Source organism: Pezoporus occidentalis, unplaced genomic scaffold (assembly GCF_034315485.1).
Source record: "Pezoporus occidentalis ecotype Australia unplaced genomic scaffold, CSIRO_AGI_Poc_V1 ctg25, whole genome shotgun sequence".
NCBI classification, from domain to species: Eukaryota; Metazoa; Chordata; class Aves; order Psittaciformes; family Psittacidae; genus Pezoporus; species Pezoporus occidentalis.
The window spans coordinates 2,388,059-2,414,670 of record NW_026914394.1 but is presented as its reverse complement, the minus strand read 5'-3'; the positions used below and the strand labels follow the sequence as shown (position 1 = coordinate 2,414,670).

General features: G+C 47.4%; 1 protein-coding gene and 1 long non-coding RNA gene across 2 annotated transcripts; one reads left to right on the top strand and one right to left on the bottom strand.

The window, feature by feature from the left end:
- Nucleotides 1–561: 561 nt before the first annotated feature.
- Nucleotides 562–26,152, bottom strand: SLC5A9 (solute carrier family 5 member 9). Its single transcript, XM_062623201.1, has 15 exons — nucleotides 25,984–26,152; nucleotides 24,015–24,212; nucleotides 22,623–22,694; nucleotides 20,134–20,238; nucleotides 18,135–18,299; nucleotides 15,377–15,482; nucleotides 14,728–14,808; nucleotides 13,769–13,974; nucleotides 12,882–13,017; nucleotides 11,915–12,022; nucleotides 11,584–11,734; nucleotides 10,207–10,375; nucleotides 9,446–9,661; nucleotides 3,267–3,414; nucleotides 562–1,333 (listed from the first exon to the last, which is right to left on the bottom strand). Exons 2-15 carry the CDS (start codon nucleotides 24,141–24,143, stop codon nucleotides 1,128–1,130), a joined length of 1,998 nt encoding a protein of 665 aa, XP_062479185.1. The 5' UTR covers nucleotides 24,144–24,212; nucleotides 25,984–26,152; the 3' UTR covers nucleotides 562–1,127.
- LOC134165981 (uncharacterized) lies at nucleotides 5,728–6,824 on the top strand. Its single transcript, XR_009965718.1, has 2 exons — nucleotides 5,728–6,090; nucleotides 6,332–6,824. It is a non-coding gene; the product is annotated as an uncharacterized LOC134165981 (long non-coding RNA).
- Nucleotides 26,153–26,612: the final 460 nt, after the last annotated feature.

Below are 26,612 nucleotides of genomic sequence, written 5' to 3'. Positions count from 1 at the left end.
TTTTTTCCCCTTAGAAAATGCTTGCATTGACCTGCACGAGCACAGCACAGACCCCATCCCGCACGGCTGATTCAGTTGCCGCCATCCAAATTGATGATGAACAAAGGAACCATGTATCCAGGTGGGCACAGAGCTGTGTTTCTCTTCTCCTTGCTGGATCATGACTCATTTTCTTCGTCTTTATAGCTGTGCTTCACTGCATGCCCTTACCTCCCTGCAGAGCCCATGCTGGATGGCTTGAACGTGCCCCTTGGATGCTGGAGTGGAGGGTTACATCCCTATGGGCATTTTTAGCCATCTCCAGGTGAGCATCCTAACCACCAAAGATATTAACAGTGGGTACTGCTCTCTGTTCTTCTGGAGATGGTTTTAAAAGTTATGGCCATACCACATTATGTGATAGTAACAAGATGGGTCAGAGAAGCCTGGACTTACTCTTGGAAACAAGGTCCAGCCTTGCTGGGTATTTCCTTTCCCTACCACAGCCAGGTCACTGTGGTCCCAGGGAGACCTTTGTGCATCAGTGCAGTATACATAACCACAATAACCCAAAGTCAGAACTGGCTTTGTTACTAAGGCACCTTTATTGATGGCAATGCTGTTAAGGGGCAGGAGCAGCCTGACAAGTAAACAGGCTCAGGCTGTTGTAAGACCAACCGCATGGCAAAGTGGGCAGGATGATGGGGCTCGGGGAGGGTGGGAAGCCTCCCCACACTGGTGTAAAACAGAAGTCCTTCCCCTAAATACAGCAGTGCAAAATCAGCCCTGAACTGGTGCACAAAGGGAGTGAGGACTCAGCCATGCCACAGCTGGGCTTTCCAAAGCCTTTGTTCCTTGTTTGGCTTAGACCTTTAAAATTGACCCCAAGTCTCCTGATTTCACCACATGTTGCCTCACAGACCCCCTGCATCCTGCATGTGTTGAGTCTTGGTCACATCTTATGTTACAGAGAAACCGAGCCCTGCAGTCATTTCCAGAAATCAGTGCCTCCAAGGAAGGGCTGCACCAAGGTGTTCAGGCACATCTGGGAACCATCACAAGGGTCTCTGTCACTGCGTGGTTCCAGTTTAGACAAGAACATGAGGGCCCCCGAGAGAAACCAAAGCCACACACTGCCTGACCCTACCTCAGCCAAAATATGCCCATAGAAAGACATTAATGGTCAGCAGGAGAATAGCATTCACATCGCAAACAGTCTTCCACGGGTGCTTTTCCTCGATGCTGGTGAGTTTCTGCTCCAGGGCAGCTTTCTCCTCCTGGGACAGGGTGGGCTTGGGGCCGGTGGACAGACCGCAGAACCACAGGTACAGCATTTTCCAGCAGGGAGGCTTGTCTGTTGTGAGAGATGGACCAAAACACTGGGTGTTATCATCTAGCTGGGACTCTTCCCTCCCTCCTTCCACTAGTTTGGAGGTGCATCGACCAATCTGGAGTGGGTTTGAAATGCACCTTGCATGGGAGATGCCAGATGATGACAGGAGATGGGGAAGGGAAGGGTAAAGAGCTCTCTGGCTGAACCATGTACAGCGCAGCCTGATTACACTCTGTTGATTGCAACACCAATCATTCATTAGTTAATTAACAGACCTCTTCCCCCTCCTCCCTGACCCAGCTTCCATCCACTTTCATGAACTCCTGACAGCATGATGGTCCATTTAGAGACACCCTGGCTCATTCATTACACGTGACACGCCGGGTGAAGTACGCGCTTTAATTGTCAGCCCTGCGCCGTGTGTATTTCACTGCCTGTTCTTTCCAAATATAAACTTTTTGTGAGATGCAGAATGTCAGAAGGCCTTGTAAAAGGTGTTACCTGGGAAAAGAAACCTCATTAAACTGTCAGCTGCTGTGTTTCACATTTCCTTTCCCATCAGTACTAATTACCAAAATACCAAGACACTTGTTTATAAGAATCCGAGCTAGTTAAGTGAGCTAGGAATTGATAAGAAATAATAAATAACACTGAATGGCTGCATTCATCTTAAACCCAAACTCACTCTGCTGGGTCAAAAAAAATACTAAGAGATTTCTTTAGTTGTTCGTTTCTGTTTGGACTGGCTGTGATTGGTACCAGTGTCATTTGGGCTGACCAGCAAAAGGAAGGAGTGAAGACATCTTGTGTATATACCTTTCTTCTGATATTTCTGCTCTGTAACCTTGGAAGGTTAAGCTCAAAACCAGAAAGCTGCATTTTTGAATGGATTTGCAGAATAAACCTCTGTCCACTCTGAAAAGAACTTGCCTATGTAGCATCTCCTGCTACCGTTCTGTCTCGTGACACCTCTTTGAGTTCATTTGACTCTTTGCCTTTTTACTAAGTACCCTTGCTAGGACACACAGCTATTTAAGCAATTTGGGTCTGAGTTTTAACCATGGCTTGTATCCTAAAGGAAGATAAAAGATATTATTGGCTTAATGTAAATGAGAAAGCTGGGGCTTGTGGATTTATCCTAGGACATCCACGAAGTGCGCGTCTGCTCCTAGTGTCTCATTGTCCCTTTGGGGCACGATGCTATTTTGATACAGTACATTACAGCAACACTGGGTGAGCTTGGCCCATGGAGCCCACACACGGGTAAGGAGGAGGCATCTCTAGCACATACACAAGGGGGTTGTCTCCTATCAATGATGAGGACAGTAAGAAATGGCACTTTTATGTGCAGAAAGCTGAAATTACAGAGCCTGCCACAACTTTTGTAGTGCTAGTGGTAGCTTTGGTTATGCCTGCAGTAGTGCTGTGAACCTCCTCAAGAGCATGTTGGTGGGACAGACAGATAGATGCAGTACCATGGCACAAAGCTCCAGTGTCAATGGAGCAAGGAGCAGTGTCCCAGCAGCACAGACCTCCACCCTCCCAAGGGGTGTTCATAAGTAAGTGGCCACTGACTTGCATTTAAGAAGTCCAGCACACCATTAAGTGTGAAGGCCTTAAGTGTAACTTGGGCATAACTGGAATGGGGTAGTTTGCATAAGCAAATAATTTATTCTGGAGAGGAGGAAAGAAAAATCATTTTACTGAATGGTTACTTTCTAGGAATGGTAGCTCTTCTGAGCCATTCAGAGGATTGCAACATGGGGGTAAATGCTAGGAGAGACACTGGGAGGACCAAGAACCACAATACTTACATTTGTCACATCCTTATAACTGGCATACCATAAAGCTGTGCCCCAATTCCAGTGAATGTCATGAGCTTTAGAGGGACTTGCATGAGATCTTGGCTGTGCACTCGCAGGTGCATAACTGTGCTTGTTCAGAGTGTTCCTACCTGCCTCCTGCTTATCGCCGGAATCTGTGCTTTCAACCAAGTCTCTCTCTCTGTTTGCTGTGTTGATCTGTGCTCCTCCACTCTTGTAATCCTTCAGGTCGATGGCAGGTGCTTTTCTGTGCCTTGTCCACCACGTCAGGGAAGCGAGCTGCAAAGTGGGACAGAGAACAAACAGGTTATTGCCTGTCACATCCAAACTGGCATGCCTCTTGTCTTCCTTTCTGAGGGTGCAGATCCAAGATGGTGCTGAGAGACCTGTTCTGGGGTGACAGTTATTCTCCCACGTCATCTCACCTCCCGTCTGCACAGGTCCCCACACTCTGGACCAGAAGACTGGTACCACGCAGTTGGAGCTGAAAAGCTGAGAAAAAAATGTGAGTTAATCTAGTTTCCTTCCTTGTATTTTTATAATTAACCTGTTCCATCCCTGTCTTCACCAGGAGTAACCTTTTAGTAGCCAATGAAGAAGCGGTTTCCCATTTGCTAGGGTCACTTGATTGACATGAAATAATGATGATCTGCATCCAGAATGGCAGCTCTCCAACAGGGAAGGGCAAAAAAATCAATTACAAAAAAAGGAAGCAGCAGCCAAAATAACCCTCTCTGGCTACAGTCAATCACAGCCAGCCACTGTACCCTCAGCAGAGAAAGAGCAGTCAGGTGTTAGCATGCAGGTGTATGGCTATAGGAGCATGACGCAGTTATATGGCCATGGGAACACTGGTGTTTGAGCAGCTCCTTCTCTGGGACACGCGGAGGGTCTGGAGGATCTTCTGTTTCAATTGTCGTTTTATAGGAAAGGAAAACCCAATGGGAACACTAAACCCCACAGCTGGGACAAGTGGACTTCCAAATGAGCTTATGTCAGGGCTCTGAGTGGGAAAAGCAGCAGTATTGTGTCTCTGTTCTATGACTGTGTGTATGTGTTCAAGAAGTGCAACTATGGGACAGACAGAGCCATGATGTGGTGAATATCAAGTTACAATTCACATGCAGGATTACACCATACATTAGAGCAAGAGAGATAGTTAAAAGTATTAAAAAATGAGCTCTGGACATACACAGTAAGACTTGGCTGTCCAAAAGCCTTTCCTCTTTTTTTTCTCTATTGAGCCAAGCCAAGACATTACCTCTGTCTGCAGTCTGTCAATGAAGGTGATGGAAGATGATGAGCAGGCTGCTGTGGCTGCAATCTGCTTTACAAAAGCAGGTCTGAAACTCTTCTCCTCCCTGGGATGCGGAGAGTGCACAGGAGGTGTTAATCTTGCAAACCTCACAGTGGTCTTTTTGCAGCTGCAGGATGGAGTTAATCATCCCAGGGGCTCCAGTGTGAATTTAAGCCAGGCCTGCTGCTGCTCTGACTGATTATGGCACACCAGGACATCCTAACCCCTGTGTGCTCTGGCCAAGGATGATGCTCATCGGTCCCATTGGAATGCTGCTACCCAGGGCCATGGACTGTCCCCCAGCTCCAGCCCATCAGAGGAGCCACAGGATGGGACCAGGGCAGCAAAGCTGCAGCGGTGACAACAGGCCAGGTGAAGTCTGACAAGCGGCTGCTTCCCTGCTCTGCCCGTATGGAAATGAACATCTCAAATGGGTCACTTACAAAGTAAAGTGATGTCCCTGACACGTGAGTTTAATTCCTGACTTCTACACACACAGATCTAGGCAGGAGTTTCCAGCTGACACAAAATGTTGCATAATTTCCAGAAGATTTATAGCTTTATTTAAATCATTTTCAACCAAGATGAGCATTGGGCAGGGCTAATCTTTCTTGTCACGATGTGCTAAATTGCTTTGATTTGATGATCCTCATCTTTCTCAGGGATTTTTTTTTCTTTTTAATCACTTAGGAAATGTCACTGGCACACAGCAAAGTTTCAGGCTACTAGAGGATTTCCAGAACTTTCCTTTCTTTTCCCTCTTCTTTCTATGCGTCTCTGAATGACCGACTCTTTATATTGCAGCAAAATCTGCAAGGGCTGATGTTTACCTGCGGCTCAGACTCTGCCAGACAGGAGCAATTCCCAATTGAAAGCAGCATAGACGTACAGGTAACCTCATATGCATTAGCTCATTGACCCAGCCAGGTGCTGGTACTTTGACCATGGCCAGATAAAGCAAACCATCACCCTAGAGGGCTCCTTGGTGAAGCATCACAGCAACACTCAAACTTCAAGCTCCCCATGTGGGTTTTGGGTGGCTGAATTCCCTGAGTGAGTCCCCTTTTCTCCTCTTTGCCATTGCCAGAAGGATGCATGCTGAGGCAGAATGCAGCACTGGGTGGCCATAGAGGCCACCACGGAGATGGGTACAGTTCCCTGGCACAGATCCACAGAGGGACAGGGATAGGAGAAGCAGATGATGGCACTTGTTCTGCATGCCTGGAGAAAGCAAGCAAATACATAAATAAGAACTGCTGACAGGGGAGCTGCGTTGGTATAATTGACTTTGACCTTGAGCAGGAGAACAGGGGGTAGCTGCTTGTCTGGTCCTCTAGAGCCCTGTGTCCCTGCTCCCCACTGCAGAGCTATGTATGGGCACTGCTCGGAGAGCCCTGTGTCCCCCCCACTTTAGTTTGCTCCTCTCTTCGTGCCTGGTTCCCATAGGAGCTGAGTGTGCTTTGCTATTATAGCACTAAATATGATGTGAGACCTTCAGCTGCGGCACCTCAGGGTGCATGGTGTGGGTTCAGGCCAGCCAAAGCAGTGCTGGGCTGTACACCTAAAGGAGTCACTGAAGCCAGAGCTCAAGACACAGGGAAAACATCTCCGATCCCAAAGTACATCGTGTGGAACTGCCAATCCATCAGCCTGTCTGAGTGAGCCCTAACCCCCGGGGATGTCACCTAACTTGTGTAGCACTTGTGTTTTGCAGGCTGCTCCTCTCCCTTTCCCCACCTCCCATTCTCCTTGCACAGGGGAGTTTGCAAGAGCTCAGCAAAGTTTTCCTTTTGTTGTTTGTAAACTAGAATAAATCCTTCTGTTCCAAAATGCCATCTGGCACCTGACAGTTGTGTTTCAGCTTCACAGTCTCAAATCTAATTGTAAGCTCTTTTTCAGGGCTTTCAAGGACGGTGTGACACAATATGGACTACCTACAATGAAGACATATGAACTCGGGAGCATACCAAACAAATTCCTTGCATACTTGTTTTCCAGCAAAGCATCAATCACCACAGGGATGGGAGAGTGTCCAAAACAGCAGGAGAAAATGCTACAGCTTGCAGTTCTTGGATTGTAATTCATTTAAAGCCAGACACATTAGCTGTACCACTAACATCAGATACAAATCTCTGTCCTCCTTTTAAGCGCATCTACTATCTAAAAACATTGAGATTCGATATTTAAAGTTGTCCAGTGTAGATCCTCAGCTGGTGTAAAGTGGCATAACTGTGCTCAACAGCTGCTCCTGGTCTTTGAAGACAATGGAGCTATGCTGATTTACATCTGCTGCAGGAAGATCTATCACTCTATTTGCTTGGCTTTTTCTTTGGTGGCTTGTTTTTCTTTTCCTTTTCCTTGACAAAATAAATGGTGTAATTCCTAGCTTTTATGTGGTGTCTTTCATCATTACACCTCAAAGCACTGCACTGGCAGAACTACTTCCATGCAATCTTTAGAGGGGAAATGTCCAGGGCTCATAAAGTGAATTGACCAGCACATGGGACTGAGAAGCACCAGAGCTTCAGGTATCCTCAACCAGGACACCCAATACCAGCTTTCCCCTCTCAGCCACTATCATGGGTGACAGTGGCTCTTCACCACAGGTTTGCCTGCTTGCATGCCAAACCCCAGCAGCTAGAGGTCACTAATGGCCAAACACAAAGTTCAAGTGCTTGTTTCTACCCAGTGTTAGAGCCTGACACATCCATCCTGGTTTCCCAAAACCTTTGTGTCCTTGAGCCATCTCAGCACAGCCACAGACTAGCTTGAGATGAGGAGACAAGCCCTGCTTGCAGGACACCACGAGAAACCGTGGTCCAAACCTACATCTGCACTCACGTTTAATGCAAAAGTTGGGGTGAGTTTGACTGAGGGGAAAATGAACACTGCTGGTTTTAATGCTGCCCACTCTGACTCGTGCCACGTAGGCAATAACCCAGTAATGTTGGCACCTACCTCAGCTTAAGGCCCACACCTTCACTTTGGCTGTTCTCTGAGGAACAAGGTCAGAACTTTGCTGTTGAAATTGAGGATAAACAGTAGAACCTGAATGGAAATCAGAGTAAAAACAAAGAGGAGCAGGCTTTCCCATGCCACCGAGCTATGGGAAGAGGGAATTGGCTACCACTGTGTGGCACAAATTACCTGTCACCCCGTATCATTGTCTTTGTGGTAAGAAGGTATTGAAGGCAGGGGGGCACATGGAACATGGATGGTCATCACTATCATCCGATGATTAATTTATCTGGGTCTCTGTGTCCAGCCTCTCACTGCCACAGGCAATATCATTAATTCTCATTAAATGTCTTCCGCAGAACCATTAATGCAGAGGTCAAGCACTGAGCTCAGCAGTACGTGGGGTCCATTGCCTACTGAAAGGTTATCCTGAACAGCCCTCTTTAGAAAACTTCCCCAAAAACGCCCAGCCTATGTTTGTTCATGGCAAGCTCTGCCCCTTTAGCAAGCTCTCCTCCCTCCCTGGATCTCTAGATGTACCTGGTAGGGCAGTCACCACCTCCACCAACTCACACTTTGCTTCTCTGGGATAACTGCACACAGTTTTAGACAAAATCCTATCCTCCCTGACCATTCCATTGGCTTTCCTTCCTGGACCGCTTCCAGTCCAAATCCACCTTTTCTGAGCACTGGCTTTATGAAGACTATGTCAAATAATGTCCCTTAAGCCCCACACCTATAAACTCACCTATCGCTACTGAAAATCTCCTCCAAGGAATCTCTTATGCTCATAACCTCTCTTTCCCTGATGCTATTACAGTACCTCTTCATCAGAACTCTCCCTTTTAAAATATGACTTAGATGTTCTACCTCCAAGGTCAGACTACAAAGTGTGTAGGTGCTGTGGCCAACTTCTTCATTTCTTAAGCTGCTGGTGTGATGTTCGCTATTTGCCAGTGCTGTGTTAATGCATCTTATCTTGCTATTGCTGTGGGCAGGGAGCACTGCACATGTTTAGTTATCACAGGTCAGATGATGAGTGGGAACTCATTAAACCACAGTAATTAATTGCTGGCAACCATCTGGCCACCCCTGAGCAGTAGTGAACAACGTAAGCAGCAGAACTAATGGTGCCTCCTTGTCAGTATTTCTCTCTCCCATGTGGATCCTCTGATAGCTAATAAAAGCTGATACTTTATCTCAAAGCAGACACAAAGACAGTCTCCCTCTCCCTCCTTCTTCTCTATCTGAGCACCTGCTTTCATGTAATCTTTAGGAGCTGGGTAACATTCAATCAAACATTGATGTAACTGGTTAATGCTTTACAAGTTATGAGGAAGCAACAGATAGAAAATGCTCTGATGGCATCACCTGCGTTTCCTCATGCAGTTAGACAGGAAAAAAATAGGTCTTTTAAACCTTTCCAGTAACCTTTGTTTGGAGGTAGATGGCAGGATTTGTTATATTGACAGCTGCTTTAAAACTTGGGACTGGGAATAGCTGCTCTAAGGTCTTATTATATAAAGCCTCCCAACTCTGCACCACTTTAATGTGTTAAGTAAAAGAAAGTTGTGCCTGACTCAAAGTTATTAAATGTAATTGAGATCATATTGGGACAAAATGTTGTTTTCCTAAATGCCCATGTTGCAGAAGATATTAATCTTGTTTGCCTGCAAGATTGATGCTGGCTCTGCTGAAACTGGGTAGATGCTACAATTAGATATATTTAATTCCTCCTCAGCAGTGCTCTGTAATGCGATTTCATCTCCTTCCCCTTCTCCTTTCCTTTCTCTTCCAGCTATGATGGGCTGTGGTGTCTGCCCAGCTCTAGGCACAGCATGGGAACTCACACTCAATTTGGAGCACACAGTGCCTCAGGAAGCATTAACACTATGCAACCTGGGGAATAGAAAGCTGAGGAGCCAGGGCTTCTTCACAGCATATGCATTACACACCATTTCTTAACCATGGGAGGAAAAGGAAAGGACAGATTTCAGACATCTTTTGGAAACCAAACGGGGGCTCTGAGGAAAGGTGCCACTGCACATCACTCACCTTTTCCTCAGGGATCGGTGGGGTGCAGAGACTGATAAGGACAATGACAATCGCAGTGAGGACACAGAGGACGAAAGCAAAGTAGAGGTAGTGCATGTCCTTTAACACAGCTGGCCTTCTGTCCTCCTCACCACAGGACGGTGCGCTATAAATAAACTCCATGATCATCCGAACAAGACCAACAGCTAGCCCAAACATGAGGCCCCAGAAAGCACCCTGAGAAAAGGCAAGCATAAAGGAAAGGTCACTGCATGTTACCTTTGGTTGAAATTATCCTCCCCTTTCCTTCCCTTTCCCTTCCTTTCCTCTCTCTTCCCTTTCCCAAGACCTTTTATGCCTGATGGAAACCCACACTGACATGCATCAAAGGAGGGTATCTTCAGTTTAAAAATCCTTATTTTCTCTTTCTGCCCTTGAACATGGAACAGATAGAGCACACACAATGCAAGAGTCTCCTCCTAACAACATGCCCCCAGCTAGAATGACACATCATCCCCAAAGTGCAGAACATCTTTGCCTTCCATGCCTTCAAATAAGACTGCCAAGAAGTACCACTTGCAGTGGCTGCTTGGAAGCAAACAAACACATACAACACTAGAGACTGGGCTAACGTCCACTAATGCATGCCAGGGAAAGTCTAATTGTCACACATTAGCTGGACTGACTTTGAGTTTGGAGTCTCAGACACTGAGGGGAGAGTTATTTCTTTTATCACATCAAACTAAATATGTATATTAATTGGTTGTTGACACTCTACTTACAGGCTCATTAATCCTCTTGCAGAAGATTGCCAGGATGAAGAGAGCTGTGATCGGTGGGGCCAGATAGCTGGTTATGGACTGAATGTAGTCGAAGAGCTGGCCGCTGTTGGCCGATTGAATGATGGGGATCCAGAGAATACTGATGGCTATAAGGATGAGGATAATGACTCTGGAAGATGAGGATAAAACTGTATTAGCTCTGCAGGTGTTGGAGCACACTTGAAAATGAGTTTTTCAGGAAAATTTCCAATTGCTCTCAGAATTTCCTGAGAAAACTCCGCATAAGACTCCCAAGAAGAACCTTTCCCTGTGCAGAGAGAGTGTTCCCTTCTAGAAAGTCAGTTCAACCAATTCCCAAAGTGAACTTCACAGATTTCAGAGTGAGCTGAGCTAGGGCTTGCCAGTCAACATGCATGAGAGATCCACAGGGCATGGTGGCTCCCACCGTGGGCTGGATCAGTGCAAGCCTTTCAGCCTGGTATGTCCTAGAGAGTGACATGTTCTTCGAAGGACTAGCTCTTTGATGTAACAGATAGAGGGAGCTGAAAGCTTGTGGAAGCATGGAAGCAGTCCTTCTGCTACCTTTCCAAGCAGATAGGATGCTCAGTCTAGCGCCATTGCCAAATTCTAACTCATTTACTGCTTATTAGAATTGCTTCTGTGGTCTCAGGTGCATACTGTAACCCTCCTTCATCTTTGCCCTGTATGTTACAGAGGTTTCTCCGTATTGCTGAACAAGAAGGAGGTTCTTCCCCTCTCACTACTGTATGGTGGTGGAGTATGAGACTGCCTGCACCCCTCAGCCACCCCACAGCAAAGTTTAGAACTTAATGCTCATGACTGGAGAGCAAAAGCACCACAAACGTTCAGAAAACAGCTTAAATTCTGCTATCAGGAGGAGAATTTATATGCCCCTGATATAATGCAGCACCAAAGCTTGCTCGCAAAGGGCACTATAACTTACCACAGCGACAGAGAGCTGGGAGGCCCAGCTCTGCACTTTTCCCTGAAAAAGAAAGGAGTAATTGCAATGCATCACTCCTGTCTGATGCAAAAATAACATGTTCTTAAAGACCTCTGGTGCCAGTGGCTCCGGAGCTCCTTTGGCTTCTCTAAAAGTTGCATTGCACTCAGTATTTATGTTAAGTTTAGAGAAGAGAGAGGCAATGATCTACATAGCTCAGTGGTACACTCAGTGTTTCTCTTTGACCAGGTCTGTCCGAGATGAAGCTGGAAAACGTAATGCTCTTTCCCAGGCTGTGTTTCCACTCTATATTTTAGGCACCAGATTTTCCTCAGTGAGCCCAGACTGGAGAATGTAAATGCTGCCCTCGAAACACATGATGAGAGCAATGAGACATAAAGAAACGTAAGGACCTGCCCACAATCATCAGCTCCTGCTCTGAAGCCTTTCTGCGGATCCGCTGCCAGATGTCTATAACGAAGAGAGTGCTGCTGCTGTTGAAAATGGACGTGAGGGAGCTCATCAAGGCTGCCATCATCACAGCAATCATCAAACCCCGGAGCCCTGGGGGAGCAAAAAAGGGAAGGGAAAACCAGGATTAGACCTTCGGCCTCTCAGCGCTGTCTTTTCATCCTTATGTCTGGCAGCTGCATCCTCATCCTTAGGATGGATAAGGGCAGTCTGATCCCCCCCCCCAGCAGCACATGGCTCAGCCCCACCTCCACCTGTATAAAGGTTTCTCACCATCAGGCATGAGTTCTATCACAAGTTTGGGGTAGGCGATGTTGGAACAGCCCACAGCAGCTCCACAGACCCTTTTACAGATGTCTGGGTCCACACAGCCCACTTCATCTGTAGAAGACAGGAAAGGAACAAGAGGTCAGTGCAAACCCCGTGGAGCCATAGGCAGTTTAATTCAAGGGAACAGATGTTGATGCCTTGTGTGGTTTTGTATAAATTCAGAGGTGCAGCTGGAATACAGCGAGAATGAGTGGAGCTGAAGAATGCCTTCTATCATCAAATAAAGGTGAAACTTTGAGGTGGCATCCTGCAACCTGTTCAGGGGACAGATATAACTCTCCTGGATGTTGCATACTTGTAGCCCTTGGTGGTTTGTTGTTTGTGGGAACTGGACTGTTTCCATGAACCTGTTACCAAGGATGTTGCAGGCTTGCTCCTGTTTGAGGAGACTGGGAGAGAGGCATTTCCCTCCAGGAGCAATCTTCTTAACAGAGGTATTCTTCCCGGGAAGTGGCATGCTCTGGAGAATCCAGCAATGAGACCTCCTTGGGAGAAAACAGGAGGAGACAATAGGAAAACGGGGCTGTTTTCCGTAGTCCCCCAGGAATTGAATGAATCTGTGTGGTAGGTTGCTAAAACCCCCACCAAACACCTAATGAAAGTAGCCTATAGGACCTGAAGAACAGCCGCATTACACTCTGTATTCCATCTCAGTGACTTCCTCCAGTTAGATGCATACAATGTCCACAGCAGGGAGCTATATGCCTCTAATGGCAAAAAAATGCCCCGTATAGATACTTTCAGTGACTTCCACACTGTGGAAGCACTGGAGGTGGAGAGGAAGGGCACGGGAACACCATTGTCCTACAAGAATCTGTACGAGTGTGCCTGCAGGACAGCAGTTTCTGAGGTGCAAAAGTGCTGGTGAACTTAGTAGTCATGGCAGGTATAAAGCCCTGCGGAAGCTTACCTGGGTAAAGAGCTCTGCTGATCATTCCTGGCATGACAATGAAAAACATAGGGAGGATTTTCAGATATCCTCCCAGCACCGATCCACCTTTTGCATGGGAGAGGTTCTTGGCAGAGAGAGACCTCTGGACTATCACCTGCAAACAGTGCAGAGAGGGAGCAAAGAGTAAACCAAAAGCACTAAAGAGAGAGCAGGATCCATTCTCTCTCTGTCTCCTGTTCTCATGGATGACTTTCATCCATCAGAATCACCATGTTTTTCGTGCCAATGGCAACTTTCCCATCTCAGTTGGCTGCAGCCTGCTGCCACTGCTCAGAGCTCGGTGCACAGGCTGTAGGAGAGGGCAGCGTGGAAATTTCCTTTATAGAAAGCATTTCAGCCTTGACTGAAATGAAGCCACCTTGAGGACTGGAGACGGCAGCTGCACAGCAGCAAGAGACAAGGAATGGAGCAGGCTGTAGGTGCTGTGGTTAAAGTTTCCATTGCACAAAAGCACCGTGTCTCGAGAAACAGGAGTTTTCCTTGTTTGCCACTTTGGAATTGAATAAGAAACATAAGACCTCTAAGAACATGAATGCCTTGTCTGGAGCTCTGCACAAGGTCACTGCAGAGCCAGCTCCAGCTCCACATTTTCATACCCTTGTCACACTAACTGCATGAAGACTTCCCAGTATGCACCAGCCCACAGTGGGATAAAGATGGAAGAAACCCACCTTTTCTTTCTGCACTAAGAATTGCACAAGATACTCCGGTCTAGACCAGCAGGAAGGCAGTAACTCCTGCACAGTGAGACACAGTCTTGTTTTAGCTCACAGATCCACCAGCTGAGGATTGGACTGGAAATAAACATGTGGCAGTTTGCCTGCAGAGGGAAAGACTTTCTTTACCTGGTCAGTGCACCAGGTCCAAAGAGCCAGCACAGAGAGTCCAAATATAAGGCCAGGCCAAGGAATGTCTCCTGTGAGTGGATCCCTGAACAAGTGAAAGGCATCCGCACGTGGGAGGTGACAGGTCGTGTTTGGGACTATGACCTTTGGTGTTGCTGTGCTGTATTTCTCCTGAAGTCCTTCATACCAGCCAACTTTCTCAAATCCTGAAAATCAAAAGGCAGTGATTTAAGGCCTGGTTCATCCTGCTGTTGTTTCCTTATCTGAGACTCATAATTACTTTTATTTTCTCCCGTCTTCCTCTTATCTCCTTGCTTTTCATTCCACCCTCACTTTTGGCAGTCGAGATTTCTACAGGAGTCAGTTGGATTTTGCCCAGAGTCCTTGTGCGCTTAACAGTGCATCCTGGAAGAGCATCAGTGCAGGAAAACTCCATGATCCTAACCACCACAATGTCCTCAGCTTCTAGTCTTTGCTCATATCCCTCCAAGAGCTAAAGCAGGAAGATATGACACGAAAAAAGACATGCCTGTATCTCTGTTTGCCAAGAAGGCTCAAAGCAGAGACTGATGCTGGTCAGTTCCCTGTTGATTTTTTATGATGTTCAGAAGATTCCACAGTAACTCCCAGTAAAGTGAGCAGAATAACTCCAGATTTACATGAGCACAGTGAGAGTTGAATTTGGCTCTGGGAGTGCAGTGTTTCAAGCTCTTTACCACTCTTAGTAAAGCCAAACTGTCAAGGTGAATTTAACCCGAACCTCTCCTCCACAGTTACTAAAAAGGATGAAGCAAGTCTGATGACCGGGTAAATAAGGGCTGTTAAAACTCATTTCTGCAGCGTACATGAAAGGGTGAAGTACCTTGGCACCAGACATGAAAGGGTGAGGTACCCTGCTAAGGCCTAATGACCTTGGGACCATTAAACTAGTGTATGATGCCACTGTAGGTTCCTCTTACCTATGAACATGAGGACGAAAGCTCCCAGAACCATGATGAGGGTCTGCAGCACATCTGTGTATATCACTGCTGTTAAACCACCTGTCAGGAGAACCAAAGACAACCGGCAGAATGCATCACCATGCACAATGCAACAGGTACCTCACCTGGGAAAAGGATTTCCTTGGCCCCAGGACTGTGATTTCAGGACAGACCCACTGGGAGAAGCTGGCATTGAGCTGGTCCCCAGGAGCCTATAGGTGTCATAAGCCCTCCCATGAGGAACGGCCTGAAGGGCTTTTCCATTCTCATGACAGGACTTGGAGGCAGTTCAGCATCTTAATATCTGAAGTTGCTAATGTTGCAGAAAGAGAAGATAACAACAAATATGGGTGGTGGTAACTATCTGCACAAGGGGAGTTGGGAGCCTTCTGTAGTGATAGAAAATCCCCTAGGAAACAGTGATGTTCCCTCATACCAGTTTCCCTTGGGTGAGGAAGAGAGAGAGGAATAGGTTTCCAATAGCTGGGAGTGACAGGGCAGGTACTTCCAGCAACCAGGGGAATCTCTCCCTCAGACCAGGACCCAAATAACTTCCCCTATGTAGGAAAGGAGAAACTTCCATCCTAGGTTCCAGTTTATAGTGTTTCCTTTAGAATCAGCTATTTACCAGCTATGGTGTAGACAGCAGTCACTGCTAGCAGGACCACAGTGGACAAGTAGAGGTTCCAGCCCAAAGACATTTGGATGAACAGTGCTCCGGAAAAAATGTCTGTCTGGAATAGAACAGAACAAGCCCAAGGGCAGTCGGGCGTTAGTAGTGCTTCGTGCAAGGGATATATAATAAAGCAGCCTGCAGCCCTCTGCGGCTGAAAGCACTGACCAGGGAGGACATCACGAAGGTGAAGAGGAGGAGAAAGGATGGGGCTGTTGGCTGGGAGCCTTCTTGTTCTCAGAGTAAGGAAAATCATCCCTCCAGTTCTCAGCATCTGGAAGCTGGGGGAGCAGGGGGGTGAAAAGATCAAGGTCCTATGCCAAGGGTCTAAAAACCCATCAAAATAAAGACTCTTACAAGCAGCCTTTATGGCATTCATCCTTCACTGTCAGAGAGAGGTACTGGCAGAAACTGCCATTCCTTTTGCTGACTGTGAAGACGTCCATGGGGAGCAGGAGTCCAGGAATCCACAGGCAGACACAGGAGGGAAATGGGAGCAAATAGCAGAGACCAGGTTCTTCCCAAGACTATATCTTGGTGACCAAGTGGCCAGGAGACACTACTGCTTGAAGGGCCCTAAAGAATCACTGATGTCTTGTGCCATGATTTATTTATCTGAACAGGTCAACGCCTCACTTTTCTATCCATGCGGTTCAGCATACCAGAATGACTCCAGAACAGGTTATACCTGCTGAGGACCTTACTAGAAATACACAAGCCCTCATCAGCTTTGCTTTTTTTGAACCTACTGGCAGAGAAAGTGAAACCAGAAACCGGGTGAAACCCGGAGTTATACAGATAGCATCACTGAAAGTGATATGGGAGATACTTATGTTGGGAAACCAATTTGAAGGACACCTGCAAATCTGGTGTGGAGTGAGCTACAGGTAAATACATTTGCCAAGGGAGACAGAAGGGATGGGGCAAGATCTCTATTTGCTGTCCCTGAAATAAACACCTTAAAAGCAAGCACCCAGTGCAGCTCCTGACCCTGCGACAGGACAAACACTGTCAGTACACCACAGGAACCACAGTGTCTTCTGTGATTTGACTTCCCAGCAGGACATACAAACACCTCTGTAGCCACGCAGGATCAGTCCTTTGACAACACTTTAATGAGATCTCTGGTTTTCTCTGCAGTGCCCTACTTGCTAATCTATGTTTGGGCAAAAGGCATAGGGAGAAAGATCCTTCTTGTAGCTCCTGCCTGCTGTCCAGCCAGCCGCTAAATGAGCTCTCTACAAACAAAAGCACTGCCTAACAGAAAGCACCTGCCATGCCCACAAACTGCACCAGCCACATCCATCAGCCACGCCTGAATTAGCTGCACAGAGGAGAAAGCACTGAGATGAGACAGCAGCGACCGCGGCCAGGGTCCTGCTCTGTGAGGCACTGTCAAAGACTGCTCTGCTGAAGGTCATTTTGAAAGACTGGTCTGCTTTCACCACATAAATTGACTGTAGCTGTGCACATCGTGATGCTGGAGAGAGCTTCCCTGTACCCCTCATGGGTAAAGAGGCTTCAAGTGCCTCTTTGCAAGACTTCATCCTGGGCCATACTTCAATCCTGCAGAGCAAAGCTCCTGGAGGCAGCGGTGACAGCAATAGGTGACATAACCAAGAGCTGGCGACTAGAGGAGGAGATTTAGTCCATACTCCCATCCTGGAAATCCTCTTAATTCACCTCCCAGGACCTGAGATATAATAACCCTGTGAGAAGAACCCTGAAAAGAGCTACGCATGTGTCCCTCATCTCCAGTCAATGTCTTCCAAGGCAATTTGACATCTAAACACTTCAGTAGGATCAAGGGAAAACTGACTTGTACTGGCCATGGGACAGTGAGCTGGAGACAAAGGACTGACATTTTCAGTCCCTGTAATGGAGTCTGAAATACAGTCCTCTTCCTCCAAGGGCACAGGTAGTTCTTAACAAATCTCTTATGTGTAAGTTCTGCCTGTTTACTAATGGCATTTAAATGAAGATAAATACCCAGCAGCTTACACTGCTTTTTTTGGCTACCAGTAGGGTACAATCCTACAAGCAATGCAGGGAAGATGCTGAGTTTTTTCTTAAGCTAGAACCTACCTCCCTTTCCCCATGCCTTTTTTATGCAACAGAAGTGACAGAAAGAGACATATGGATGTCTCAGTGTCTAACTGGAGATGGGTCATGAGTGGTGTCCCTCCAGGGTCAGTGCTGGGACCAATCTTGTTCAACATCTTTCTCTGCAACATGGACAGTGGGATTGATGCACCCTCAGCAAGTTTGCTGATTGCACTCAGCCTCAAGAATAACCACAGATTTACGATCACTTAGGATAATTTCAGATCTACAAGACACAGGCAAATCTTCAGATGGGGTAATGCTGCAGTTCCCCTGTTTCTATTGCCTAAGCTTTGATCTGATAGAAGAGGAAAAGCAGGCAGACAGCTTATGGAACTTGCACTGTCTAATAATTAGCTGCCATGTCCCTGTAAAGTTCTCATTGTGCATTGCTGTTTAATGAGGGTTCTCTCTTAGGAGAGGTCTCCATGATCAGTACAGAGGCAGGTATTTACTTGAGCAAAGCCGCATGCTGACACACTGCTACTGTTTCTGATAGCTGAGCTGGTCCTTTCAAGGACATTGGAGTTATCTCTGAGAAGCCCTGCAGGGTACCAGCATGACCCAGCCCTGCCCTAGACACAAGGGTGCTGTTCAGTTGGGTACATACCGATATCCTGGTGAACATATAGAGGATGAGGGACAGCACGGACATGTAGATTTGTATCCTCTGCCCTCCAAATCTCTTCTGCAGGTACTCGGGCATGGTGACCACTCCTGCTGCGATGTAAACAGGTACAAAGATCCAGCCGAGGGCCAGAAGTGTCCAGGTAGCCTGTTAAGGAGACAGGGAAATTAAAGGCACGTGATTCAACACATGGGAACATCCCTCTCCTCTGTCGTTTCACAGGACATTGTAAGAAAACAAAAAGGTATAGCGCCATGCAATGCATTTGGGAAGCAGGCTGTCTTTTTCTCCCTGCTCAGGAGATGAGAGGACAAATGGAGGAATTATTACAATATAGTTAGAAGCCTTTGAAGTTATCCTCCTAAATCGTGTGTGTCTCGGTGTGTCACATCCTATTCCATCTACTGGTCTCTTTGCGGAAGATGGTGTATTCTATTACTCTGGATCTCTGAAAGGTGGCATTGTATTTGGTGGCCTTTGAAACCACTGATGCTGTGCCTGTGAAGAGTTAAGTGATTCAGAGGAGGATGGGAGCATCTGTTTGTTGCTTGATTAGCAAGTGATGAGGCTGAGGCAGCAGGCTGTCCCTGCGAGGCATAAAAATAAGCAACAGCAAGACTCTGCTGGGGTGTTCTTGCAAGCTGACGCTGATGTGCCTCTGTCACTGACAGATAAAGGGGCAGTTCAGGTGCTTTGCCACAGGTGAAGGGCCTTTTGGAAGGTGTAAAGGCATCTCCCATCACGTATTTCTTCTCTGAAAACCAGCAAAAGGCCAACAGGAGTTCTTGAACATAAATAAAAGCTTGTTGGATTATCAAACCTTACCTTCCAGCTGTCTCAGGCCATTACCTTTCATCCAAGTACCTTACATTTGTCCAGATTTTACTCTGATCAGTTATTTAAGTTATCAGAAATGAAACTGATCTCTGTGAGCAGAGATTGTGAGGGATCGAGGAGAAGGGCCGTGGTTCCTGCAGCGGCAGAAACTGGCTTAGGTAAAAGGTGCTCATATGATCCCTGCAGCTAAGTAATGTCCCACAACAAAAGGAGAGAATAATGACATACCTAAGGTCCCTTTCCAATCTGGAAGAAATGAATCTAAACTCATGAAGTTAGATTTGCCCTGACATACAATCTTGTTTTCATGGGCTTCGAAAATGACTTGAATAGATTTACTTAAAGCACAGTGATATTGGTGTGTATGTCCTACATGCACCAGGCTTAACATAGGCTCTGTTTTCTTCACAAAGGACTTAAAGGTGATCTTCATGGTTAAGAATAAAACCCAATGCAGTGAATAGATATCCCAGGAAAGAGCTTTTTGTGGGCTCTGCCTGTGCTTGGCAAGCATCCGGCCCTATTAATGGTCTCTGCTGCTATAGACAAGAGATTTAGAGTTAGGTGAGTGATGTTTATTGTGAGGCTGGCACTAATCTCACTCCTCATCACTGCAGCTGAGAAATTCCATTAGCATCACACACAAAGGGCCTGGTTTTCATGCTCTCTGTGGTGACAGTGGCTGTTTTCTAGGCCACTTCAACAAGCCAGAATGAGACCTGCCTTCACACCCAGATGTTCACCCAGAGACAGGGGAATGCAGTGTTGCTGATTCTTGTGGCTTTACACTGAATGTAGGAGCACATTCTGCTGTTCTGCAAATCCCCTACACCCAGAATCCTGTGATGATCCAGGCACCTTTTCAGCATTCATTCTCTTTTATTTATCTTCATGAGTGCAGACTAAAGCTTAAACATATGGCCATGTGCTTCTGCGAAGTTCAAAGAGCTAACAGTTTTAGTGGGTTCCCCTTAAAGTAAAATAAAGATCTCATGTTTTTAAGGCTGTCTGAATGTCTGGAGGCTTCTCTCCTGAGGCATGAGAGCTTGCAGTCGCTGATAATGTTAACATCTGATTTTGGAGACAAACCCCCCATCCCTCTGTAAACAGTGACACCTTAGTTGACAACGTAAATAACTCTTACATTCCACTCGAAGCCCCCAACAGCAAGGCCCCCAGCTGCTCCAGTGCCTGCCAGGCCGATGAATAATCCACTGCCCACATTGCTTGACATCAGGGATGCTCCAATCTGAAACACATGGCACAGGCACAACAGAAAATCACCTTGAGGAGCTTCTGTATCATTTTCGCAGGGGCCTCATCTCCTTGTAGCTGGGTGCTATGGAGAGGTGGGTTTTCCTTCTCCTTTCCTTCTCTGTTTCTGTATCTTACAGAGGGTGTACCTGCTCCATTCCACCACCCCACTCCAATGCGAAGCCTAATCTCAGAATCTGGGCTCACTTTGTCAGTTGTCCTGAGTTACGTGCCTGTTATGGAGCATACAGTGGGGTAAGGAAAGTCTGCTGACAGCCACAAACACCTCAGTGTCCATGAAACATGAAGGATTTTTCCATTGCCTTGTTACTCAGCCAGCAACGTGCTTTCTCTAACCTTGCTGACCCTTGCTGTACCTCTTGCATTGAACTTGTGTGTGGTGTTTTACACGCCCATGGTGACAGGAGCACTCCCTTGGAGTTCCTCCTAAGGGAGGGCATTCCTGAACCATAGCAGGGATGATGTTAGAGACATGAAGGCCTTTCGTGCCTACACACAGGTTCAAAGATGCTCAGCTCTGCAGTAAGCTGGAAAATGCTAGTGCCTAAAGTTAACTTTAACTGTAGGCTGTGGGCATGGTAGGGTGCCCCCAGCATGGCTCATTGACACCCTAATTGGAAGAAAGCAAGCACCAAGGCACTTTAAACAGGGCAAAGGCTATGTGACTTGATTAGCACGTTTATTTGGCACAAAGCCTCACCTTTCTGTGTGCCAAGAGCAAATCTCTGGCAGGGTCAAATGAAGAGTCACCCGAAGGACAAGTCCGGCCTTTTTGTCTCTAGATTGTTTTTAGACACATTAACAACAAGGAGCTTTTCTCTCCTTAGTACTGCTTCACGAGAAACAAGGAATGAGATCTGCTTCTCACCTTTGAGAAAGGTAAAACATTAATATGGCATCAACACTGATTCCTGCCAACGGCTTTGCCTTCTTGTCTAAGAAAACCCTGGATTAGAGAGCGGGCTGCCACAACGTGAATTTGCAGCGGAGGTGGTGCTCTCAGGAAAGGTGAGCAGTTTTCCTGCTATCTCTATCAGACACAGAAATACAGAAGCTACGTTGCACAGGAGCAGCAATGCAATACCAGGGCTTAGTGGAGGGTGTCTAACACACAGCAGAAATCTGTCACCCCACTAACAAAACACATGTAAGCCAGTCATGTACTCAAGGGGGAGGCCACAAGGAGCTGAGCCTGCAGGACTGCTGCAGAGGGAGAATCAGCTCTGACAAACACAACTGAGAAGTGAACAGCACTAGAGGTGGCTTTGAACCTAGAACGGTAAGTCAGGAGGGCCAAGAGCTGACCCGTACCAAACAGACCCTGTGACCACCTGTGGATGGAGCCGAAAGCAATGAGAATGTTTTGGGGTTTGGTTTTTTTGTTTTGTTTTAGAAAAAAAAAGAGCAATACTGGGGGAAAAATGTTCCATTTTAGTTTCTTTTAATTTCCCTCCTCCAAATTAGAGAAAAGCATCAATCTAAGCTTTTCCATTAAATGTCACTTGGCTGAGACAGAAGTATAGAGAACATTAACGAAATAACGGATTTTAGAGAGGTGTCTGTGTCTCTGATGGAAGAGGTTGACAATCTAACCTAATGAATTTATGGGCAATGTACATCCCAGGTTAAAAAAGACAAAAATACAGTGTTTTGGTTGAGAAGTGCATTCTGTTACACATGACTCACTGGAGAGATATATGGTGCTGGTGTCTGGCATTGGCTGAGAAGCATCTCTATTCCTGTGGCGTTTTTATTCCTTTCAAACTTTAAACTGTCTTTATATGTACAATTCACACCTAAGAAAAGGCATCTCCAATAGATTTCTTTGTTCTTCGTAGTGAAGATTTATACTTTGGTGGTTTGAAGTTTATACCCTTTACATCGTTAGTCAATAATCTCAACTTCACTCTAAATAGCAAGGGCTCAGAAAGTCCTGGGCTTTGGGATTATTTTTTCTCCAGTCTCTAAATGCTGCTTAATGGATAGCACATTCCTAGGTTACCTGCTGCTCTCTTGGCTTGGGGACAACAGCATCTTTGCTTAGTTGGGGCCAAAGGGTTTCAAACCCAGCTAGGCAGTCAGTGCTCCTCACTTCCATCAGTGTGAACATTTTTACTGCTGATTTTAGCAGAGAAATCAAGTTGAGAAAACGTGAGGATTCTGAACTATCCTTTTTAGCCCAGCAGCTCCATGCAGTAGCCCATTAGCAAAGCTGCATGGGGTGATTCCTGGGGGATCCTCTTCATCTAAACACTACAGTCAAAATATGCGTGGACTGGGGCCCCTTACAAGACCTGCCCTGCTTACATCCAAAATTGCTTTCAAACCACGTAAAACAGAGGGATGCATTTTACTCACAGGCCACCAAGTCATGGATCGTCCAGCTAGGAAATAGCCTCCAACAGTGCTCCGGCTTGCTCGTATTGATGACTGCAAGCACAGGAGAAAGAAAAGCTTTTTCCTCCATTCACCCCCCTCCTCAAGTCAGATCCAATGCCCATCCCAGTATCCTTAAAACACCCCATCAGCAACCTCTTGCACCACCCTAGCCCTATTCCCTTGGGTGCTACTGCAGTCAGCTGGCTTGCCCTACTCACAGCAGCACAGGTAGTGCGTGGCTCTGACACAGGCTGAAGCAGGGCCCCTGTGAAAGAAGTCTGATTTTGAGAGACCTAGGGCTTCGTCTGCTCTCAGCCATGTGAATATAAGTGTTTTCAGCTCCAAGAGAAGCTGCTCACCTTCTGATGATGGTGTGCATTAAGAGGAAGCATTTCCCTCTTTGCTGTCCAGCACCCCTGGCAATACCTTCAGGACACATGGGTGAGAATCAGAGGACAACCTTATAAACCATGGGATGCCATAAAGTACTGCAATTGGGCATGACATGCAAAGGCACTCTAGGATCACTAGCAATGCCTGCTGCAGCTCCTGCTGCCTTGCTTCTTCCCATTGCTGTGGATTCAGGGTTTCCAGCAGCCCCACACTTGTATGGCCACATCATACAGCCCCATCTGGGAACTGCATGAGAACTGCAGGGATTCCGAGGGTGATAGGATGTCCATAGGCCAGCGAGCCCCTCCGATGTGGCTGATGCTGCCTGTGCCTGCTGTTTGCAGCAAGCAGGAACTTGCAGTCAGTCACCACAACACCATGGTTTGCTGCACATGGCAGCAGCCAGAGTGGTGAGCAGCACTGCCACCAGGCCAGGAGAAGCCCGAATGTCTGGTCTCAGTATCAGCTCCAAACACTTTACTGTGTACCTGTAAAGAGTGCCAGGCTTCACCCATTATTTTTATCCCCCTTTGTTCAGGTTTATAGTAGCCCAGCTTTGGAAAGAAGCTGCTTGTACCTATTTAATGACTTCCCTTGAATGAGCCAACTGGGAAAGATAAAACACCTGAGACAACCAGAACAATACAAGCCTCTGGGAAAGAGGCTTTTGCAAAGCAACATGAATAACTAGCAGCAATCTTCCCAAAGCTGTTTAAAGTCCCATTTCAGTCTTCTCCACCTCAATCCTGGTGTGAGACTACTTTGCAGCATGGGAAGTAGATATCATCTCATCCCCAGAACTCCGGGGAGTGACCCCCGGTTATTCCCATGTGCAGGTTCACTGTCACCCCCAGACTTGCTCAACAGGATAACAGCATGCACAGAGGATGCCTTCTGCAGGCAAACACCTTTGTACCCAGGAGGATCAGAAGCTCTGCACTTCAGGCAGACCTAAATCCAGTCACTTTGGGGACTCACCCATATCCCAACGGTGAGGACAAAGGCGAAGTAGCAAACCACGACGATGAAGTCTGCCACCCCAAAGGCTGCTGTTGTGTCCCCCAGCAGCACGGGCAGCTCTGTGGTGGTCGGGGTCTGCTGGCTCATGGCTACAAGTGAACTGCTGATTTTCCCTCTCACACTGGACTTTGGTGCACGTTGGTCTTCGTCGCTTCCCTTGTAATAATTAACAGGAGAAGGTGTGAGTGGGAGCAGGACCCAGGCAAGACAGTGGCTAATGTTTTCCTAGCAGGAGTTTTGGCTCCATGGTTCATCAGTGAGGACTTCCCCCCATAACATTGTGGTGTGAGCATCCCTCCCAGATGCTCCTGTGTTCTTCACCAATGGTCCCCTCTCCTGCCTGCTTATCCATCGGTGACAGCCATTGGGATGTCAAATGGAGAAGTGTCACATTGCCTTTCCCCCACCCCTCTCTTACACCACTTTCTCTACAGCATCCTACAGAAGAAAGTTCCTCCTATAGGAGCTGCCATAGAGGGAGCTGCTCTTTCTTCCTGGTGCAGGTGGTAAGGATACTGATCTGTGCAGGATGGATGCAGCACCCGCACTCAACCCCCGGTGCAGGACCAGCCACATGCAAGGGCACTGTGCCCTTTTCCTCACTTGGTCCAGCATGTGCTGGGATACTCCATGCTGCAGCAAGACCCACATCCCCGATGGATGGCCAGCAGACAGGAGCACATGTTATTCTGCACGTTCACTTTGCAGGTAGCAACAGGGGGAAGTGCACGAGGAGACTGCTGAGTTTTCTTGGCAGGCCCTGCAGCATCCACTTGGCCAGCAGGAAGGGGTTAAGCTGCTTGTGGGACAAGCTGAGCCAGTGCCAGGTCACCTACGTGGGTTGAAAGCAGCAGTGGCATCAGGAGCAGCAGGCTTGAGCTGGTAGAAGGTGGCCATCCACTGTCACAGCAGCAAGCTGCAAACCACAGCTCCTCCTCCCCATCCCACCAACTGCTGGGTGCAGCAGAGTCATTTCTCAGTGGTGCAGCATGTCTTGTATGACAGGACACCTCAGCTGAGGGCACAAGCCCAATTTGGAGGCAATGTGGGGACCTTCCAGCACCAGCCCAGCTCTCCTTGGCACTGTCAGCACTGGTGAAACACACCATCTCTCTGTTCCTGTTTTGGGATGTCTTTGAGAGGATGGCGAAGGGTCTGCAGAGCCATTACAGAGGTGGCTGCAGGACCCAAGCCTTCTGCAGGCAGTCCCCTGATCCTCCAAGCAGAACCATCTCCTATCTCATCCACCCTCCACCATTCATGGTCACCCACCCCAGCATAACATATCAGTTGGAACGGTTTAGACTTAGGTGAGCTTTGTTTGTTACAAGAAAGGCAACAGAACCTCTCATTTGTCTTTATCCTCCTCTCTCCCAGTGTTTTCTTGCAAGTGCTGGCTACCTACTCGCTCATTAACTGCAATGCTAAAGCAAGGCCCTTGTCCATCCCTGCTCTCCAGCCTAAGGATCCCTGAGAGCAGCATCTTCCCTCAGCCTCGTTATCCACAAGAGGCTTTTCAAGACTGAAATGCTCCAACACACTGGAGTACGGTTACCTGAAATTAACGCTCTGGAAGCCTAAATCCCCAGGTGCAAACAGACAGCTCTCCCTGCTGATTTACACTCACCCACACGCTTTTCCCTCGTCACACCACAGCACCCGAAACCAAAAGGACAGTCACCTAATCCTGAAACACATTGAATTCCTGAGCAGGAAGCAAACAGAGCCGGTATATCGAGTCTTTCCAAATGAGGAATCCTGCTCCCTGCGGGGAGCCCAACCCAAAGCACTTGTGCACCCTTCCCAAGGTGCTGTACCAGCAGCAATTACTGTCTGCAAACACTCGAAAGCTTGCACCCCTGGAAAGTAGATACGTCTCATAAGCCATTCCCAGCAGCTGTGGGCTATCACAGGTCCATGGACTCACCAGAATGATGTTGGCATGGTGCTGTTGGGTGTTATCACAGCAACTGGATCGTCCCAAGCCATAGTGGCCAGCCCCATTGCTGGTGAGCTAGGGTAGGATCGCAGTGGCTGCACTTCGAACGCGGACCATACCTCAAGTGCATCTGCATCAGTCCCCTCTTCGCTGCTCAGTGGTCTTGTGGTGTCTTCAATCCTGTTGTGGCTGGAGTTGCTCCACTCCTTGGGGCTGGCTGCAAAGGGGTGCTCCTCCCACACTTCCCATGGGATGTGGCTGCTGTCCCTGCCCACAGCCGCAGGGATGATGCATGCCAGTGTTGTGTGACACTCACCCTGGCTCCCAGCAGGAGCCCTGGATGAGAAGTGGGGTGCACAGTGCGAGGTGCATGGTGTGTGCCAACAGCAGGGCAGTGCTTATCTCCCACTCCATGCACTTTGAAGTCAATATTGGCAGCTATTCCAGCCCTGGGAGAGGTGGCACTCCTTGCCCTGGGAACTGATGGGGGAATTCATGTGCTCAGGAAACAATACACATTCAACACAGCTGACAAACAAGCAGGCAGCCATTGGAGTGAAGGATATTGCAGCAATATAAGCCCAGTAGGTGCCCATGGGCAGATCACTATTGATTCT

What these genes read in the sequence shown, in the direction of transcription:
- SLC5A9 (XM_062623201.1), bottom strand. Translation starts at nt 24,143, where the DNA reads ATGAGCCAGCAGACCCCGACCACCACAGAGCTGCCCGTGCTGCTGGGG. An exon ending in TGCTGTCTACACCATAGCTG is followed by an intron (nt 14,809 to 15,376) that starts GTAAATAGCTGA and finishes TTCTCCTGACAG; the next exon opens with GTGGTTTAACAGCAGTGATA. An exon ending in CGGCGATAAGCAGGAGGCAG is followed by an intron (nt 1,334 to 3,266) that starts GTAGGAACACTC and finishes CTCTCACAACAG; the next exon opens with ACAAGCCTCCCTGCTGGAAA.